The sequence below is a fragment of the Trachinotus anak genome, unplaced genomic scaffold (genome assembly GCF_046630095.1).
Source record: "Trachinotus anak isolate AG129_WGS33_773 ecotype Australia unplaced genomic scaffold, CSIRO_AGI_Tana_v1 ptg000033l, whole genome shotgun sequence".
Lineage (NCBI taxonomy): Eukaryota > Metazoa > Chordata > Actinopteri > Carangiformes > Carangidae > Trachinotus > Trachinotus anak.
The window spans coordinates 8,449,078-8,468,680 of record NW_027273884.1 but is presented as its reverse complement, the minus strand read 5'-3'; the positions used below and the strand labels follow the sequence as shown (position 1 = coordinate 8,468,680).

At 44.0% G+C, this 19,603-nt stretch overlaps 2 protein-coding genes across 3 annotated transcripts; one reads left to right on the top strand and one right to left on the bottom strand.

Annotated features, from left to right (window-relative positions):
• Window positions 1-607: 607 nt before the first annotated feature.
• On the top strand, window positions 608-15,146 carry dapp1 (dual adaptor of phosphotyrosine and 3-phosphoinositides). Its single transcript, XM_071471171.1, has 9 exons — window positions 608-830; window positions 2,425-2,547; window positions 3,022-3,155; window positions 5,005-5,135; window positions 6,652-6,699; window positions 6,838-6,900; window positions 6,994-7,079; window positions 10,522-10,609; window positions 12,012-15,146. Exons 1-9 carry the CDS (start codon window positions 772-774, stop codon window positions 12,033-12,035), a joined length of 756 nt encoding a protein of 251 aa, XP_071327272.1. The 5' UTR covers window positions 608-771; the 3' UTR covers window positions 12,036-15,146.
• Window positions 15,147-16,301: 1,155 nt separating this feature from the next.
• lamtor3 (late endosomal/lysosomal adaptor, MAPK and MTOR activator 3) lies at window positions 16,302-19,088 on the bottom strand. Of its 2 annotated transcripts, none has more exons than XM_071471174.1 (7): window positions 18,942-19,088; window positions 18,619-18,660; window positions 18,204-18,238; window positions 18,044-18,102; window positions 17,645-17,709; window positions 17,230-17,293; window positions 16,302-16,638 (listed from the first exon to the last, which is right to left on the bottom strand). In XM_071471174.1, the coding sequence occupies exons 2-7, from the start codon at window positions 18,625-18,627 to the stop codon at window positions 16,565-16,567; spliced, it is 306 nt and encodes a 101-aa protein (XP_071327275.1). In that variant the 5' UTR covers window positions 18,628-18,660; window positions 18,942-19,088; the 3' UTR covers window positions 16,302-16,564. The 2 variants fall into 2 exon arrangements, with proteins under 2 accessions (XP_071327275.1, XP_071327274.1); XM_071471173.1 differs by having other exon boundaries at window positions 17,645-17,778; window positions 18,942-19,060.
• Between the last annotated feature and the right edge of the window lie 515 nt (window positions 19,089-19,603).

The following is a 19,603-nucleotide window of genomic DNA, read 5'->3' as shown; positions in this document are numbered from 1 at the left end:
CCTTGTGTAATCTGTGCAGTGTGTGCTGACAGCAACATGATCCTCAGCCTGAGCCTGGCCCAGATACTTCCACATCAGATTCCAGCTTTTCCTCTGGTGCTGGCTGACAACTGGAAGGTTTTCTGTGTGTGTGCCAGAACTGGTCCAGATATTGAAGTATCATCTCATAGTCATGTTGTATAGGGGCCAGATTCGGGCCATGCAGCCGGGCGTACACTGAGCCAGGTTTGGGCCAGATTTATTTTGCTGTCTGTATTTGAGATTTGTGATGAATTCAACTTTATGGGTTTGAAATGACAACCAGCCTGAAGCAGCAGGTTTAAACCACATATCTCACAAAATGACAGGATGAGGTCCAGCAAGGGATCTACATGTTAGATATACAGTAGGATACATAAGATCCAGTCTGATTGGTCTGTCATAGCCCACAGTACTGCTCTGCACTGATTGGCTGAACATCATATTACATGTTCCCTTCAGTTATCTGTACATTAAGTATATCTTCTGTACTTCCTGTTAGAGCTCTGGTTTTAAATGTAAAACATGAAGAGCCAGACTCTTCCTCAGTCACCTATCAGGTTGTGTTTTCTGTCCAGGTGAATGTACCTGTACCTCAGGAATGTTACCTGACAGAAATGTAAAGGGGAAACAGTGCTTGAAAACGTCTTAGCAGAGCGTATTTCCTGTTGGGCGGGTCCGACAGCTTTCACTTCTGTGTAGCTGCTGCGGAGTCAGACCATCAGGACACAGACTGAGGCTGGACCTGCGGACATGAGTCTCTACAGATCTGCGTCTGCTGAGGACATGAGCGACGAGCTGGAGACTCTGGGGTAAGACCGGTAACACGGTGAAGTCACTTGCACCTGGTTTAAGAGGCCGGTGAAGGCTCACTGCAGCGGTGTGATTGAAGGTGTAATCGAACAGGCTGCAGGTTTCAGATGAGGCTGTCTGAGTGCAACTATCTGATTCTCCGTCATGGTGGATCAGTGTCGAGTCGACACTATCGTAAAGTCAGTGCGATAAACGATCCTCAGTCAGTTCCTCATCAGACTGCTTATAACATCGCAGGCGAACAGCCCCGGATCAACTGAGTAATTGATTTATTGTTATTATTATTATTTGATTTTTGGCACGCGCGCAATATGTGTGTGTGAGAGAGAGGGGGAGAGTGACAGAATGAGGGAGAGAATGGTTGTTTCTCCTCTGGTGGATCTGGAGCTCAGTCTGTGGATAGGTGAAGAAGATAGATGAAGGAGGCGCAGCAAGGCTGGAGGAGGTGGAGGAGGAGTCACCTGTTGCAACTGGTGTGAATACTCACCAGGAAGGAGCCAGTTCATTATAGCCCTCAGACCACCTCAGACCAGGTCCAGATCAAAGACCACTACATAGCCATACTAGCTGTTCTGTGATTTCACATTTCACTGATTTTAAAGTGAGTTTCACACAGAGTCTGTTTAACTCAACTGTCCAACCAGAAGCTAACTTCTCAGTGTCACAGTCTATCATCATCATTGTCATCAACATCAGTGTAACATCTGTGAGGACTGAGGTCCTCTGTTAACAGGAGCTGCATGAGGTGATCTGTGAACCAGGATGTCTATAGACATCTTTATTGACACTGAGAGCAGAGCCAGATCCAGGACCAGCAGCACTGTGGCTCCATTAGTTATGACATCACCACTGATAGTTTGGTTGTGTTCAGAGACCATGTCGTTTGAACTGTGACACAGACACACATCAGACTGATTAAATCTCCTTCAGTCATAAGGACCTGATGATGGAATCAATAAAAACCTGAAATCAGTCAGAAGCATGAGGATGACTCTGTCTGCTGTAGACGTGATAAACTGTTCACATCATTAGTGAACTGAGGTTTTCTTTGTTTATCTGACTTATTATGTTGATGTCACTTTTTCACATCCTCACTAACTGTAAATGCAAATACTGAACTTTCACATCAGCTTCCTGGTTTCCTTTGCATCTGTTTAAAAAAAACCCCAGACAACTGTAATCTAAAGCTTTTCTCCAGAGCTTTCCACTGTATCTCATGGTGTTCCTCAGTGGAGGACTGAACTCTTTAAGTTATTAGTTGTTTGTCGGTGCTCAGGTCTCAATACTGACAGTGTTGTGACAGAGCCAGTCACATGGAGTCTGTAGAGAGTCTGGATATCTCTTCCTGAGACACACACCTGATCTGACATCAGTCACCTTTTTACCAAGTTTAAAGTCTCTGAACTGATTATCATCATCATCATCGTCATCATTTTCCACATGTGATGTAACATGAGGCTTTGACTACACATCACCTCTGAACTGTGACTCAGAGATTTACTGTTTCACAAACTGCTAGTGAATCTCCTCTTTAAACTGATCAGGGCTGACCCTCACCACAGTGTTATAGGTTATTGATTTCCTTTGTTGAAGGTGGTACCACTATGACCTGTCCCGCCACGCTGCAGAGGCCCTGCTCTTGTCCAATGGGAGTGATGGAAGTTACCTCCTGAGGAACAGTAATGAGGGTCCAGGCTGCTTCGCTCTGTCTGTCAGGTGAGTCTGGTTGATGAGTTTCAGTGAATCACTGGATCTACTCCACATGTTGAAGTGAATTCATGTAGATCTGACAACTGACCCTCAGTGCTTCATGTGAATGTTACACCGGCTGTTACAAACTGTCCAGTACCAAAAGTTGGCAGTAAGTCTGATCAGATTCATTAATGTCTTTATTTATTCTCTGATCTGATGTTCAGATCATTGTGTTGACAGAGACAGTAAGTCTGTGCATGGTTTACAAAAGATTTAGTAACCTTTAAAACAAAAGTTGGCTTCTTTTGTTAATGAAAGGTCGGAGTCAGACGGTGGAGCAGCTCACTCTGAGCTTCAGAAACCTGTGGTGACATTACAGAGGCCACGCCCATCTTTATTGACAGTCAGAGTTCTGGCCCCTGGTTGACATGTCCCGCTGCATATAACTCAACATCACTGACATGACTTTGACAAAATGACATGCTGTGTGTTCGTCAGGGCCAAGGATTCAGTGAAGCACTTTCACGTGACGCGCAGAGACAACAGCTACGTGTTTGGGTTTAACGAGTTTGCAACGCTTCAAGACTTCGTCAACCACTTTGCTAACCAGCCTCTGCTGGGCAGCGACACAGGTACGCACAAGATGTTCATGTTACCAGCTCATGTAACAACACATGTTCCTTGTGGCTCTCTGCAGCTGATGTCTGTTCTGTATGAGACAGAGACAGTTTGTGGTTCCACAGTGAAGGTGACAGTTCCTTGAAGTTACAGTAGAACTCACTTGTTTATTTTAGTAAAGCTAAGGTAGAAATAGAGAGTGGTTTGAAACTGTCAGATCTAATGTTCTGAGTGTTCAACACTAAAACAGTCTCATTCAGATTAAAATCTGTTTTTCAAGAGAGACCTGAGAACAAGAAACAAACACAAAAACACACTTCAACAACAAAGACAACACAATTACACAGTACAAGAAACTACAAAACAAAGAATGAAGAGGAAACACAGTGAAGAGTCACAGAATAAATCAGACAATAAAGTTTTAAAGGGAAATGTGAGACTCTAGTCTGAGGAAAGTTTTCAGCTCATTCCATTGAAACGGTTCATCGGACCTGAAACCAGTTCTGTCAGTACCAGTGTGAACATGAAGGAAATCAGAGGTGGAGTTAGGGTCTGGATCATGTTCTGTGGACACTGGATTCAAAGAGAGAAAGGAGATGAGAGGTGGTCTGAAGCTCTGACAGCGAATCTTCTTCACTGTGAAGACGTCCAACCCTCAGACGGGCAACAGTGATGAGTCCAGTGTCTGCCGTAGTGATGATGCACAGGGTTCACCTGCTGAGTGTTGATGGGCTGACTGACAGTACAGGACAGTTGTCCAGTATACATCAGGACATGTCCACAGTCAGAGACATGAACAGTAGTTTACAGCTGGAAGAACTCAGATGTCCTTTAATTCTGTACAGAGGTTTTAATGTGACAATCAAGTGATGAATAATGATAATAAAGTGATAATCTACTGTCAAATATTGATCTGAATGACATGATGTCATTTAAAGTGTTAATGGTCAGAGTCTCTGCTGGAGGTGGACAAAACCATGACTCAGTTTTTTTCTACATTTAAAACTAATGTGTGATTTATAAGAGACATGTGGAAATCATCAAAGACAGACTGAAGATGAGTCAGGACCCGGGCTGTGGTGGAATCGGGAGCATATAAAACTGTGTCATCAGCAAAAAAGTGGACGTTGAAGTATTGATTAGGAACAATGATGTTATTTATGTATAATTTAAACAACAAAGTTTAGTGTGTTAATGAAGGTGACAGGTTTCTATTAACCAGTGATTCTAGGATTTTCTTCCAAAAAGAGAGATTTGATATCTGTACGTGTTGGACATGTTGAGGTGGTGACATCTCCACTTTTGTTCAGGGGTAACCACTGAGGAACGTTCCCACTGTGCTGGAGTGAAGCCAGTGAAAAGGGTTCAGTTTAAACTGTTGACAGGTTTAGGGAGCTTTCAGTGAGAGGACCAGGTGAAGTCCAGCACTGACCTGAGAGCAGTCAGACTCAGTATAGGTGAAGACTGATTAATGTCTCAGATGAAGGTGTTCAGTGACCTGAGTTTTACACTGTTATCCATAACACCAGATTGAGCTGAGGGAGGTAAGTCCCTACAAGACACATGTTCAACTATGTCTTCATGTTTCTTGGGCTCTGAGCAGGGGGAGTTTTGTGGACTGAGACAGTCTTTGACGTAGATCACGACTCTGCCTCCCTCACCTGTTCTGGCTCACCTGAAAACAGTGGTGATGTCATCATCTGTGACCTGAAAGCTGTGTTTCAGTCAGAGCAGCAGTCTGAATCTACGACCCCCCCACCCCTTCCAAACACAAACACACACACACACACACACACACACACACACGGATGTTATAATGTCAGGTGGTTAGCCTGTGACCTCCCCCCCTCTGCCTCTGGACAGGAACCCTTATTGTCCTCAAGTGTCCTTACCCATGGCGTGTGGAGGAGCCGTCCATCTACGAGTCTGTGCGCGTTCACACAGCCATACAGACAGGCCGCACGGAGAATGACCTGGTGGCCAACGCACCATCGGTATGACACCCACCGCACACACCTGAGAGCAGGTGACACCAGGAAATATCACAATACCTCAGTGATGTCATGTGACTGAGCTCACCTGTGGGAGGAGCAACATTCAGCTTTGAAAGATTATTCTGAATCATTACAACATGGATTTAGATTTATCCTTTGCATTAGCTGTAAATACATCCTGAAACTACATCCTGTAACTAAACCCTGAAACTACACCCTGAAAATTGATGCTGAAAATACACCCTGAAACAACATCCTATTACTACACCCCGAAATTATGCCCTGAAACTACAACCTGAGACGAAACCCTGTAACAACACCCTGAAACTATGCCCTGAAACAGTAACTACACCCTGTAACTACACCCTGAAACTCCAGCCTGAAACTAAACCCTGAATTAGTAACTAAAATATACCCTGTATTACACCGTGCAACAGTAACTACACCCTGTAACAGTAATTACGCCCTAGAACAGTAACTACACTGTGCAACAGTAACTACGCCCTGTAACAGTAACTATACCCTGTAACAGTAACTACATCCTGTAACAGTAACTACACCATGCAACAGTAAATACATCCAGTAACAGTAACTATGCCCTGTAAAGTAACTACACCCGGCAATAGTAACTATGCCCCGTAACAGTAACTACACCGTGCAACAGTAACTACACCCTGTAACAGTAACTACATCCTGTAACAGTAACTACATCCTGTAACAGTAACTACACCATGCAACAGTAAATACATCCAGTAACAGTAACTATGCCCTGTAAAGTAACTACACCCGGCAATAGTAACTATGCCCCGTAACAGTAACTACACTGTGCAACAGTAACTACGCCCTGTAACAGTAACTATACCCTGTAACAGTAACTACATCCTGTAACAGTAACTACACCATGCAACAGTAAATACATCCAGTAACAGTAACTATGCCCTGTAAAGTAACTACACCCGGCAATAGTAACTATGCCCCGTAACAGTAACTACACCGTGCAACAGTTACTACACCCTAAAACGGTAACCACACCCTAAAACAGTAACTACAATGTGCAACAATAACTAGCCCAGTAACAGTAACTATGCCCTGCAATAGTAACTACACCGTTCAACAGCAACTATGCCCTAGAATAGTAACTACACTTTGTAATAGTAACTGCATCCTAAAACAGTAACTACGCCCTGTAACAGTAACTACACCCTAAAACAGTAACTACACCGTGTAACAGTAACTACGCCCTGTAACAGTAATTACACCCTAGAACAGTAACTACACTCTGTAACATTAACTACACCCTAAAACAGTAACTACTCTTTGTAACAGTAACTACATCATGCAACAGTAACTAGCCTTGGACTGTGAGCAGTGTACATGAGAGCAGTTGTCTGTATGATGACGTTGGATGGTGTTGTCTTTTATTTGGCTCCTTTATGAAACGAGCTGCTAATCTGACCAGATAACTAGGTTACTCAGCAGTAGACTCATGTTTGTACTAATGTTGGTGTGTTTCTAGCTCGGCACAAAGGAGGGATACCTGGTGAAACAAGGAGCGTTTGTGAAGGTGAGAGCAGTAGAGCTGTAGGAGGGCTGCACCTCAGTGTGTCTGAACATCACCTGTGTTCTGCTGTTGTGAGTGCAGGTGAAATTATGTGTTACTGTTGTGGAGCAGGACTAACTGTTCTTCTACACCTCGGTACAGAACTGGAAACAGAGGTGGTTCACTCTCAGCAGATATGAGCTCAAATACTTCAAAGACCACATGGTGAGAGATAATTGTGCTGTCAGTGTGTTGGTTTCAGGTGCTTCTAGTCACAACACACTCCAGTGTGTAACCTGTTGGGTGTCTGTGTTGCAGTGTGAGGAGCCCATCCGAACTCTAGATCTGAGAGCCTGCTCTGCAGTCCAGTTTGACTACTCTCAGGACAGAATCAACTGCTTCTGGTAAGTGATGCTCAGTGATGATTTGTGTAAAACTGTGATGAAACCTGGGTCATGATCAGAGCTGAGGAGGAGGACCAGAAAGGATGAGTGAAAAGAAACGTGGAAGTAAAAACCAAACAATTCAATTCAATTTTATTTGTATAGCGCCAAATCATAATATACATGATCTCAAGGCACTTTACAGGGTAAGGCCGAGACCTTACTTTGTTATAGAGAAAAACCCAACAGTTCCCACAACGAGCAAGCACTCTTAAAACTCCCTTTTAACAGGAAGAAACCTCCAACAGAACTGGGCTCAGGGTCCTATTGGGAAAATAGGGAAGTATAAGCTCTCCAAGGTACGATGGTGCCTGACCATTAATGGCTTTGTAGGTGAGGAGGAGGATTTTAAATTCTATCCTGGATTTTACAGGGAGCCAATGCAGAGAGGCTAACACAGGAGAGATGTGATCTCGTTTCCTAGTTCCTGTCAGTACTCGTGCTGCCGCATTTTGGATCAATTGGAGGCTTTTTACTGAATTTTTGGGACATCCTGACAATAAAGAGTTACAGTAGTCCAGTCTTGAGGTAACAAATGCATGAACTAGCTTTTCAGCTTCCTTTAGACACAGAATGGGTCTGATTTTTGCAATGTTGCACAGGTGGAAGAAGGCTGTCCTAGAGACTTGCTTTATATGTGAAGTAAAGGACAAGTCCTGGTCAAAAATGACACCAAGGTTTCGGACTGTAGCACTGGAGGCCAAGGTGATGTCATCCAGAGTCAGTATATTATCACATAGTGTATCTCTGAGGTGTTTTGGGCCAATTACAATAACTTCAGTTTTGTCTGAATTTAAGAGTAAGAAATTACTGGTCATCCAGGTTTTTATGTCCTTAAGACACACCTGAAGCTTGGCTACCTGGTTAGTCTCACCTGGCTTCATGGATAAGTACAGCTGGGTGTCATCTGCATAACAATGGATATTTATCTGGTGCTTCCTAATAATATTTCCTAGAGGAAGCATATATTGAGTGAAAAGTATTGATCCTAGCACAGAACCTTGTGGAACTCCATGACTGACTTTGTTGTGCATAGAAGAGTCATTATTAACATGAACAAACTGGAATCTATTTGACAAATATGACTTAAACCAGCTTTGTGCGGTTCCTTTAATGCTGATCGATGGTGTCAGATGCAGCACTAAGATCTAGTCGGAAAAGTATAGAAAGTTACAGTGTCATCTGAGACAGTTGTATTTGTAAAGAAGCTCATAAAGTTATTACAACTGAGGGCTAAAGCAATAGATGGTTCAACAGAGCCTGGCTACAGTACTGAACGGAAACCTGGGAGTATTCTTGTTTTCCTCTATGAATGATGAATAATAGGAGGTTCTGGCTTTACGGAGACTTTTTATATAAGATAAGATCGCCTTTATTAGTTAGCCAATATATATGCCAATAGGCTGTCTGTCCAAGCCTTTAGAGATTCTTCCAGGTTAGTAGAACGCCACCTTCTTTCTAGCTTCCTTGAACTTTGCTTGAAAGCTCGTGTTTCTGAGTTGTACCATGGAGCTAGCCTTCTCTGACTCACTACCTTCTTCCTCAGAGGGGCCACAGTATCTAGTGTTGCACGCAGTGAGGCACACGTGTCTGTTTCATCTTTCAAATGATGTAAAGTTCAGGTCCACTGGGCTGGACTGCTGTTTGGTAGAAAGTCATTTACTGAGTCTCTTTTTGAAAAGTGATTAATCACTGCCACACAATTAATCTTGGGATAGGTTGGATCCACCTGGGAAACGAAGGCCCCATCGAAGGCCTCCAACCTGTGAGGGTTGACACAACCACATTGACAAGCTAGAGGTGGTGGAAGTGATGTAGGTGACTTCACCTAGAGAAGTATTACATCATACACCTGTTGGAGAGCAGGTGTGGACAGATGTTCCTGTTTCTAAATCTCAGCGGTTTGTCCATTAAATGACTGAAGCTGATGATCAGCAGCTCTGTCACCTTCAGTGAAATTATCCCCACTCAAGGTCCATTAACTGTCTGAGCTTTCATCCACAGTTCATGGTATGTGTTCCATACTTTGGTCATGTGATGAGATGTGTCTGTCTGATGATGAAACAAAGTGAGTCCAGGGTGAAGAACAAACCTTATGTTAAACTGTGACATCAACTGCAGCTGAGAGGAAGTTCAGAAATTTCACAGCACAGAGAGCATCTGTGAAAACTGCAGTAATTTAAATTATCTATTAGTGACAGACGTTCCAGTTCTTCCTGTTTCTTCAGTCTCATGGAAACATGTTTGAAGTCAGGACTTTACTGTTCTCTGACATTTTATAAATAAAATGATAAACTGATCAAAACAGATGAATCAATAATTAACATAATTATTATCTGGAGCCTTTGCCTTGAAAAGTAAGAATGAAAACAACAGAATCAGAAAAAACAGAAAAAAAAGACTGAAACATGTTTATATGATGTAATAAGGAGAGACTGTGCAAACCAGCAGCTCTGAGTGTTTCTGAGCTCTACTTCCTCATGGCAGAAAAAAGAGGAAGTGTGAGGAGGTGAATAAGAGAAGGAAACAGGGGGAGGGAAGGAGAAGTGCACACCATGAGAGGTCCCAACCACTGACCCCCCCTCACCTTTACTGATCTTTACAGTTAGTCGCCGACCCACACAGGAAGTTCTCAGTTTGATTTTGATCCTCCTCCTCCTCCTCCTCCTCCTCCTCCTCCACCTCCACCTCTTTGTCTCTCAGGAATCTGATCCAGATTGGTCTGGATCATCTGTTTCCTCCTGTTGTCAGTGGCTGCTCTGACGTAGATGAAACAATCAGCTGGTCAGTTTCTTCAGAATATTTGGTTTTACAAACTTTATTTAAACCACAGCAAACAGACATGTCACCCAGAATCTTTGTGCCAACTGACCACATGTAGGGTATAAATGAGTGACATTAATGTTACAGACTGATTCATGTCAAGTTGCCAAGCAACACTGTTTTGCAGGCTTTGACGTTAGTAAGCATGAAATTCCCTCCTATTTCACCAGATATATGATAGACTACACCTCAGCAGCTCACCTGGAACACATGCAGCATCAGACACCTCCTGTCAGCAAACAAGAGAAACACACCATCCTGTTTTGCTCAGGAACAAAAGTTGACACAGTTGTCTTCTCTATTGGACAGCTTCTGCTGAACTGTGTCAGAGCTCATTACTGCTGCTTCTTAGTCTCTGTGCAACAACACAACAACTGACTTTGGAACAAAACGTGTTTCAGTGGCAGGTCCAGGTCTGACCTTAAAGATTAGTGAGTTAGATGTTGATCATGTAGTTTCATCTCACAGAGGATCCTTCATCCCAAAGAGGATCCTCTATAAGATAAAGGATCCTCTGTGAGATGAAGGATCCTCCTGTCAGTCCTGTCTCCTGACTGACTCTTCTTGTGTGTGTCCACAGCCTGGTGTTTCCTGAGAGGACCTTCTATCTCTGTGCTAAAACAGGTGTGGAGGCAGACGAGTGGATCAAGATTCTGAGGTGGAAACTGGTGAGTTTGTTTTTGTCAATGTCTCAGAGGGTCTGCAGGAGGACCCCCCCGTATCACTGTGTCATAGTGTTTAAGAAAACAGAGATAAGGTGGTAGGTCCTGACCGCCATAGGGAATGCAGAAAGGCATTCTGGGAAACAGGTTCAGTAGAAGGCGAGGCAGGTTTAGGGAAAGTTGATAATTACAACAGTCAGTGAATCATCTGAGTTTGAGGGAGGAGTTCACTGTAGACAAGGTGAGTAATGTGTCATAAACGGTAACTTGTGTAATATTGAACCACTTCCTTCTTACTAGAAACTCCATGTTTGTTCAGCCACTGATCCTTTGCTGGTTTAATGTGGAGCTGGCTTAATGTGGAGCTGGTTTAATGTGGTTTAATGTGGAGCAAGTTTTTATGTGGTTTCGTGTGGAGTTGATTTAATGGGGTTTAATGTGGAGCAGGTTTAATGTGGAGCAGGACTTTAACACAACCTCCTGAACTGAACTACAAAGTTCAGGTTTTTGTGACTGAAGAAAAAGAAAATCTGTTCCCTCCAGTTTTACATGTTTCTACATGTTTTAAACTTTGTTGACAGCTGTAGGAAAAATAAGTTCAGATCAGTAGATTCAGTTCATTTAATTCAGTCATGGACTAATGGTACAGACCTGGTGCTGAGAACCGGGTCTGGACAAGGAGCTGTACTCATTTGAAGCAACAGCCTCTGTCTGACAGAAACTCTCACCTTCTTTTACCTCCTGAGTTTAACTGTTCACTGACTGAGAAACAAGCTCACCCAAAGAGACCTCAACCAGAGTGGATGGTGACTGACTGGTCCTGAGACAGGTCTGTAGACCACTTCAAACCGGTTCACCTGATTCTGATTTGTTGGACTCTGACGACTCTAACGTTGGAAATGAAAATCAGGCTGATGTCAAAACTCAACATGGTCTGACTGACAATGTGCCATTTAGTGGACATTGGGTTTTGGTCACCAGACCTCACGACGAGACCAGAGGACAACACAACTTAAACACAACTACAGTGTCAAGGTGATGACAGCTGACCTTGACAGTGGTCACTGCTGTAGAGGACTGACTGTGTGTGTCTCCAGGTGTGTCTTCTGGTGTAACACCTGATACCTGAGATACTGACCTGTTGTGCAGTGATGCAACACAAGGGTCAGACTGACCCACACCAGTCGGACTCATTATGAAGTCTTCAGTGTCTGCAGTTATCAGCTCCATCCTGTCATCAGTGTAGATCTGTGACCTGTATGAAAGATAAGTCCTCAGGTGGGGTCAGTCTGAACGTCCAGCTTGTTAATGAACTGATGTTTAATGGCTTTAATCTTAGTTTATTCAAACCAGAGAAGGTAAAGGAGGTTTTCATAGGAGCAGGGAGTGACTCCGTGTTTGTCTCCAGTCCCAGATCAGAAAAGGGCGATGAGTCGGTGGAGACACAGGAGATGGACAGAAGCCCCGCCTCCATGAAGGACACCACATCACCTGGAACAACAATGAAGAGTGAACTGGACTGGGACACATTCTCCTGACCCCCTGAGCAATTGGAGGAGAACGACTGCCTTTAAAATCATGTGGCTCAGAATCCAGCTGTTTCCAACATGTATAAATACAAGCACACAAACAGCTGTCAGTCACATAATCCAGCTGCGGTCAGGTGTGTTGTCTGTGAGGTGTGCTCCAGTGAGCCACCACCTGAGCCTGTTTTATGTTTTTTTTCAGGTTTCTGAATGAAGTGATTGTAACTTCCTGTTTGCTGTGGACCAGAGGACGTTCTGAAGGTTTCCTCTGAACACACCTGTCACCTGTAAAGTGTAACTCACACTGACTCTAAATTATGTGTATCATGTGTGTGTTTGACTTAATTATGACTCTGGACCTGCATCCACAAATCATTTTGTCTTCCACTCAGAGTTCTCCTGACTAAAAGTTTCTAACTGAATGCTTTCTCCTGACTCCTCTTCACAAAGCTGCTCAGGCCAACTTTTACTGAGGAAAAGAAAAACTCCTGAGCTCAGACTGAGACTCTGTTGCTGGTGACATCAGTTCTCATGACGAGCTTGTTGTAAGAACCACAGTGATTGGTTGATGCTCTTAGAAACTCTGGAAACCACAAGTAGACCTGCATTTAGAGAGTGAAGTGAAATGCTTGGACAGACTTACTTCATGGATAAGTCTGTCCAAGCCTTTAGAGATTCTTCAAGATTAGTAGAATATCACTTCACAACTTTGCTTTAAAGCTTGTGTTTCTGAGTTGTACCATGGAGCTAGCCTCCTCTGACTCACTACATTCTTTCTCAGTGTTGGGCTAGTGTTGTACGCAGTGAGGCTACAGTACTGTCAACAAGATCATCAACTTGTGCAGATGTGAAGTTAAGAGAACTGTCCCCTACTGCATTGATACATGGCAGTGGGCTAAATACCAATGGGATTCTTTCTTTAAATTTGCTAATGGTAATGGTACTGAGACACCTGTTGTAATGGATTTTTTTCCCAAATGCTGCATAGTCCATGACTGAAAACTCAAATGTTAATAGAAATGGTCAGATAAAAGAATGTTTTGGGGAAATACTGTTAGATATTCAGTTTCAATCCCATATGTCAGAACCAGATCAAGGGTATGGTTAAAGGTATGAGTGGGTTCATTAACATGCTGAGAGAAGCCAATTGAGTCTATTAGTGAATTAAATGCATGACTCAGGCTGTCACTTTCAACATCTACATGAATGTTAAAATCACCCACCATGATAACTTTATCTGTGCTGAGAACTAACTCAGATAAAAAGTCTGAGAACTCAGATAAGAACTCAGAGTAAGGGGCAGGTGGACGATATACAGTAACTAGTAGGACTGGTTTTTGTGTTTTCCAGTTTGGGTGAGACAGACTAAGAATAAGGCTTTCAAATGAATTATGATTAATCTTAGGCTTAGGATTTATTAATAAATTGGAGTGATAAATGGCTGCCACCCCTCGGCCTGTGCTTCGAGGGATATGAACATTAACATGAGTGGGGGGTGTTGATTCATTCAGACTAATATAGTCATCTTGCTGCAGCCAGGTTTCAGTCAGACAGAGCAGATCAATGTGATGATCAGTTATCAGATCATTGACTAGTAGAGATTTAGATGAGAGTGATCTGATATTCAATAATCCACATTTAACTTTCCCGCTATTTGGTTCTGGAATAGTGGTTGTGTTCATTTTTATTAGGTTTTCATGTCTAACTCCTCCTCTGTTCACTTTTGATTTATTACATTTAAATGTAGGTGGTCGGGGGACAGACACAGTTTTTCGGGGGTGAATGGCAGCGACTGCTCTAAGAGAGGCGCAGAGAAGAGTGTAAGACTGCGACTCTGCCTCCTGGTCTCAGCTCTGGATTGTCATGGCTTTGGCTTTCTAATAAGTCAGTCAGATTTCTAGATATGAGAGGAGCTCCTTCCAGCGTGGGATGTAAGCCGTCTCGTCTAATCAGACCAGGTCTTCCCCAGAAAGTCTGCCAGTTATCAACAAAGCCCACGCCATTGGCTGGACATCACCTTGATAACCAGCAGTTGAACGATGACATGCGGCTGTACATAGGGGCCCAGAGAACACTACGGAGTCCGACATTGTTTTTGCATAAGTACACACTGACTCCACAGTAATCTTAGTGATCTCCGATTGGCGTAGTCAGGTGTCAATACTGCCTACATGAAATAATTACAGATGATTATTCTGTTAATAAAGTAGTGGATTCTCATCAGTGTGATCAGGTCTGTGTCAGCCTGGATAATTTCATTCACTCAGTGGAAGAATAATAAAAACTAAAACCTGACTGACCCTGACTAAGAGGCTGTGATCCACCTGTTGTACCTGTGGTGATGTAGCTGTGGTCCCAGCTGTGGGGGGAGGGAGGTGTGGTATCCACTGTCCCTCACTGTGACACACATGATGAACATGATCCTGTCAAACAGGTGCCTCATACCCCTCTCCACTAACATCATGATCCGTGTGTAGATCCACTTTACAATGTCTACAACTGGAGCAGCATCAACACAACCTGTGTGATCAGGACCACCAGGACCGTCATCATCATCATCATCATCATCATCATCAACACAACCTGGCTCTGATCACACCAAGGTGACCTGATGAGGCTGCTTCATTTCTTTGTAGCTGCTGAACATCTGAAGGGAACTGTATGAACTGTCCTGTGATGTGGGTTCTACAGAGAACATTGACTGTTTGGTGAACAGATTGTCTCACAAACGCTGGAGATCTCCAAGTGTCAACATTACAAACCCACATTGTGAGGGGACCACAGCCCTTTATGATTCTCTGGGATCTGGTCTCAGTGAGTCAGGATCCTCTCTACTACTTCTTTCTTCTCCAGACTTAGAATTACTGAGTCAAAAACGTGAGGAGTCCAGAAGTCGGATAGGCTCTAAATCAGACAGTGAGAAAAAAAAAAACTTTTAGCCTGAAGATGTTTTGTGAATCCAGGTCCAGTTTGAGTGGTTTGATATGATCCCTGAATAAAAGTAACCAGATAAATCAGACATGAGTCCTGCTCTTCTGTCCCAGTGTTTGTTTCTCTCAGTTATTTAAAGGACTGGATTGTTCTATAAAATCATGTGTTTGTCCTGATCCTGTCTGTGACCCCAGACCCACTGGTTCCTCCTGAAGAGCCGAACCCTGAACCCAGCTCAGACATGTGGTTTGGTTTTTAAAGAGGCCTCAGTAACAAACATCAGAGTCACAGGTTGGAACCTTGAACCACCACAGTGCAGTAGAAAGTTTAATACAGTGACACATGAATGACGCATTATGACATGAGCTGAGCTGTCACCTGAGTCCAGACCTGGGTTGTGGGTCAGGAGAGTCTGAAGAATCATGGACCCACAGTGGGGTCCAGAACCTGAGACCACATTCTGTAGCTCACTGGAGTCAAGTATTGAAACTCATTTTACATAAAACCAACAGGAGTCTGATCACATGACCCATTCAGTGACTGCCTGTTACATATGTTTAACTGCAGCACATGCCACATGTGAGTGTCCTTCAGCAGCTCCCACTGGCAACCTGAATGGATCACATGTAGGTCTGACAGGGAGTCTCTCTTTAACATACTCTGAGCTGCTAACATGAAGGCATCACAGGAGCTGCGTCCTAGTTCAGGGGCTGCATACTTCAGAGGACCTGGTCTACGAAGGTGTGGAACTGAAATGACACAGTCTGGTCTATGAAGGGTTTTCTCTTTCCATCACCAGCTGCTCCCGCCCTTAGCATTGCATTGCAAAGCATGGCTCCTGTTGCCTAGCAACCTTGATAACAGGTAACTTCTCTTCTCAGTAACTTGAGGTTTTATGGTCCTTGATTTTAACAGTTGTACCGCTACTGTTGAACTGAGTTGAAACACAACACTGACATTTAACAATGTGATCCTCAGGCTCTCTGTCTGTGCTGTTTGATGACAGATTATTTTCATTACTGCTGTGCAATGAATCACGAGATATGTTGGACCACGAAGGATCCACCTGTTGGAAGAGGACACATTTGAAGGAACATTTGAAATGGGAGAGTCAAGTCGCTGTGACACAATTAGTCTTCAGATGAAGTCTCCGAAGGATGCGACCCCTGAACTGGGACACAGCTCAGGACTACACTGTGTGTAATGTACATTAAAACCATGAAGAAGACAGGGAGGCCACATCGGTTGCTACAGTTAAACATTTATTCAGACGAGCTCTGTGTTAGCAGTGAAGAGCAGAGATGATGAAGAGCACCTAGACAACAGGAAGTTAAGTGAGCAGACAAAGTGGAAAGTTCAACCCCGGTGTGATCAGATCTGAAGATGATATCACTTCCTGTCATCATGCTGACTGACAGGTTCTTCCAAAGGACTTGAATGCACCATTACAGCAGGATGTGGTCTACACAGGTGAGCTGCTCAAGGTGTTCCTGTCTGTTGGAGCTTATGTGACCTCCACCACCTGCCTCAGATCCTCTATTAGTGGAGCCAGCTCCTTCTCCAGACTCATGATGATGCCTACAGACACACACAGTGTACAGCTGTTAAAGCACCGCTCAACAAACAACACGACAACATGAGGAAACAACACTGGATGAATTGTGATGTCAGCGATGTCCTCTGACCTCTGATGACATCACTAGCACAGAAGGTCAGCTCTGCACACAGACATCTCACAACATGGCTACAGAGGCAGATTTGAACCTAATCCTGCCTGTACCTACAGGAAGTAGTCCCAAAGGTGCGATTTGAAAGAACCGTGTCTGTGCCTCTGCTGTCACAACTGGAAACACTTCAGTACAGAGGAGATGAGGCTGGGAAGGGGGGGGGGGGGGGGGGGGGGGTTCAGATACATGTTTTAGTGAGGGACCTGTCGTCCTGACGACACATCTACACCTCAGACTGTTTCAGGCTCATTAACAGCTGTGTCACAGCTGTGTCACATGACTTAACATGTGATGGTACATCTGTGTCTGCCTGTAGTGTCAGGAGAGACTATTTAATGAGGGATTAGTCAGCCACAGAGTTTAATAGACTGGACTAGCCCAGAACCAGAACCTGCTTCATTTGAGAGACGTTCAGAGTCCACAACAATGAAGAGATTTTTACCTGTGTTGGCGTTGCTACTGGCGATGAAGCTGATGACCAATGGTAACCGGTTGAACTGCACAATCTGTCCAACACAGAGACACAACAAACAGGTGAGGACCAAAACCAGGTGGACTCTGCAAGAGGATCACTGATCCCCGTTTCTCTAAACACATTACAAGAAGAGGTTGGTCAGAGAACAGCTGACACCAGCTGACAACATTAAACAGCTGACATCAGGTGACACCAGATGACTGTTGGCTTGGTTAGTTAGGAACCTGTTCAGAGTTTGACTGTGACACAGCTTTAACATTCACAGGACATCAGGGCGATAAAGGAGCTGATGGGTATAATTCAGTTCTAATCAATCAGTCCTCATCATCATATCTGCAGCTGGTTCATACTACGAGAGCCTGTCCCACAGCAGGTGTCTCACCTGGTAGGTGTTGTAGTAGCAGATAATGCTCTTGTTCTTGGAGAGTCCCAGCTTGCTCCCCTGATCTGTGGCCAGAGCAAACGTGGACAAGAAACCAGGTCTCAGAGCATGCACCGGGGCGTTGTCATTGGCGACTGCAGTGACACAACAGCAACGTTAACCACAACTGTCTGGTAAATAAACTGCCCACACCATTTATTTCAAATATTATCTTTCAAAACATGAATATTTTCATTATGTAACAAACTACAGAGCTGAGTTCACAGCACTGAGAACACACCTATGTAGACAGGTGTACTGACAGTGCTGTCAGTAAACCTGTTTAGACAGGTGCGACACAGGAGAGTGAAACTACAACAGGCAGGACCTCAGGGTTCATTAGGACCCATGGTTTCTCACCTTTGATCACTGGGACACCGTCTCTGTCTGTCACTACTATAGCATGAAGACCTTCAACACTGAGGTAGAGGAGACAGTAGATTTTACTGATGAAGCACCAAACACATGGTTTCACTGTGGCATGTGACACAGCTCTAACCTTAACTTCAGCCATACTCACCTTTGCAGCTGTTTGTACAGGTATCTCTTCAAGTCCTACAAAGACACAGACATTAATACTAAGGTTAGATTATCTTCTACCCTGACCACCTGACTAACAGAGACACAGACACACACCTTCAGTGAGTCAGTGTTTGGTTTGATGGTTTGTCAGGGTACAGGGTTTGTCATACCAAACCTCACTGGAAAATCTGTCACTTTAACGCCATTTTGCAGACTGGCTCTCATTAACAACTCAGAGACAGAGCATGGTGAAGATAAAATCCAGGCTAGCTTACATACAGTCCCTTCAGTCCTCAGATTTGATGTTGCTGAAATGGTGTGTACATTACATTTATACTACGTTTCGTTTTGTTGTAAATAACACAAAACGTGATGATGTTCTTCCTCCATGCAGGAGAAGAGGCCGTACTCACATCAGCCATGGCAGCCAGTGTTTGTCACCGGACTCTCGGCAGCTGCGGATACAAAACAGGCTCCATTAAACTTAATCATGGACAGACTGACTCAGACTGTCTGTTAATGTAACTGTGGGTACCTAGAAATGAACCAGAGCATGCGAAGAGGTTAGCTAATTAGCAATATAGGTAGTGAGACTGAGCTACTTCATTATAATTCACCCACCGACTGCTTCAGTTAAAGCCCGCGAGCTGCATTAATTCACATTTATTTGTGTTTGTGTTAAGTTGTGTTCAACGTTAAGAATGAAACAAGTCGAACCGTAAGTAGCCTGACTTACCTTCTATGAACGCTTTAATCTGACTTCACCACATACAGCTACACACCAGACAAAAGCAGAAATCATATGACAACTTGTTTTGTTTCCGGCTCCTGAAGAACTGTCAAGGAAGTCAGTGCTGCGCAGCGTCGGCGCAGCGTCACACGCATGCTCAGTAGGACCAGAGAGAACTTTGAGCCTTTTCTCACAAGTTCATCTCAGACAGCTGCATTCATTTGCATTTACATTTACATTACATTTAGTCATTTAGCAGACGCTTTTATCCAAAGCGACTGACAGAAAGGGGAACAATCAAGGTTAAGTGCGATAAGAAGTGTTAGCGCAGCAATAAGTGCTAGTGATGATTCTTTAAGTGTAGATTTGTCATGTAGTGCTAGGAGAGAAGGTGCTCTCTGAAGAGCTGGGTCTTCAGGAGTCTTTTAAAGGTAGAGAGGGACACCCCTGCTCTGGTAGGAAGTGGTAGTGCGTTCCACCAACGGGGGACAACGTGACAGAAGAGTTTGGATTGCCTTGGACGGATGGGGGGGCAGAGCCAGGCGTCGTTCGTTAGAGGAGCGCAGCGGTCGCGAGGAAGCAGGTACCTGTTCAGGTAGGTAGGTGCAGTGCCAGAGACAACTTTGTAGGCAAGCATTAGAGATTTGAACTTAATGCGGGCTGCAACA

Bases quoted from the DNA above. Each gene is read 5' to 3' on its own strand.
- dapp1 (XM_071471171.1), top strand. From the start codon at position 772: ATGAGTCTCTACAGATCTGCGTCTGCTGAGGACATGAGCGACGAGCTG. The intron at 3,156-5,004 runs GTACGCACAAGA...GCCTCTGGACAG, and splicing joins TCTGCTGGGCAGCGACACAG to GAACCCTTATTGTCCTCAAG. The intron at 7,080-10,521 runs GTAAGTGATGCT...GTGTGTCCACAG, and splicing joins GACAGAATCAACTGCTTCTG to CCTGGTGTTTCCTGAGAGGA.
- lamtor3 (XM_071471173.1), bottom strand. The intron at 18,103-18,203 runs GTGAGTATGGCT...CCTCTACCTCAG, and splicing joins CTGTACAAACAGCTGCAAAG to TGTTGAAGGTCTTCATGCTA. The intron at 16,639-17,229 runs GTAAAAATCTCT...GTGTGTCTGTAG, and splicing joins CAGTAGCAACGCCAACACAG to GCATCATCATGAGTCTGGAG.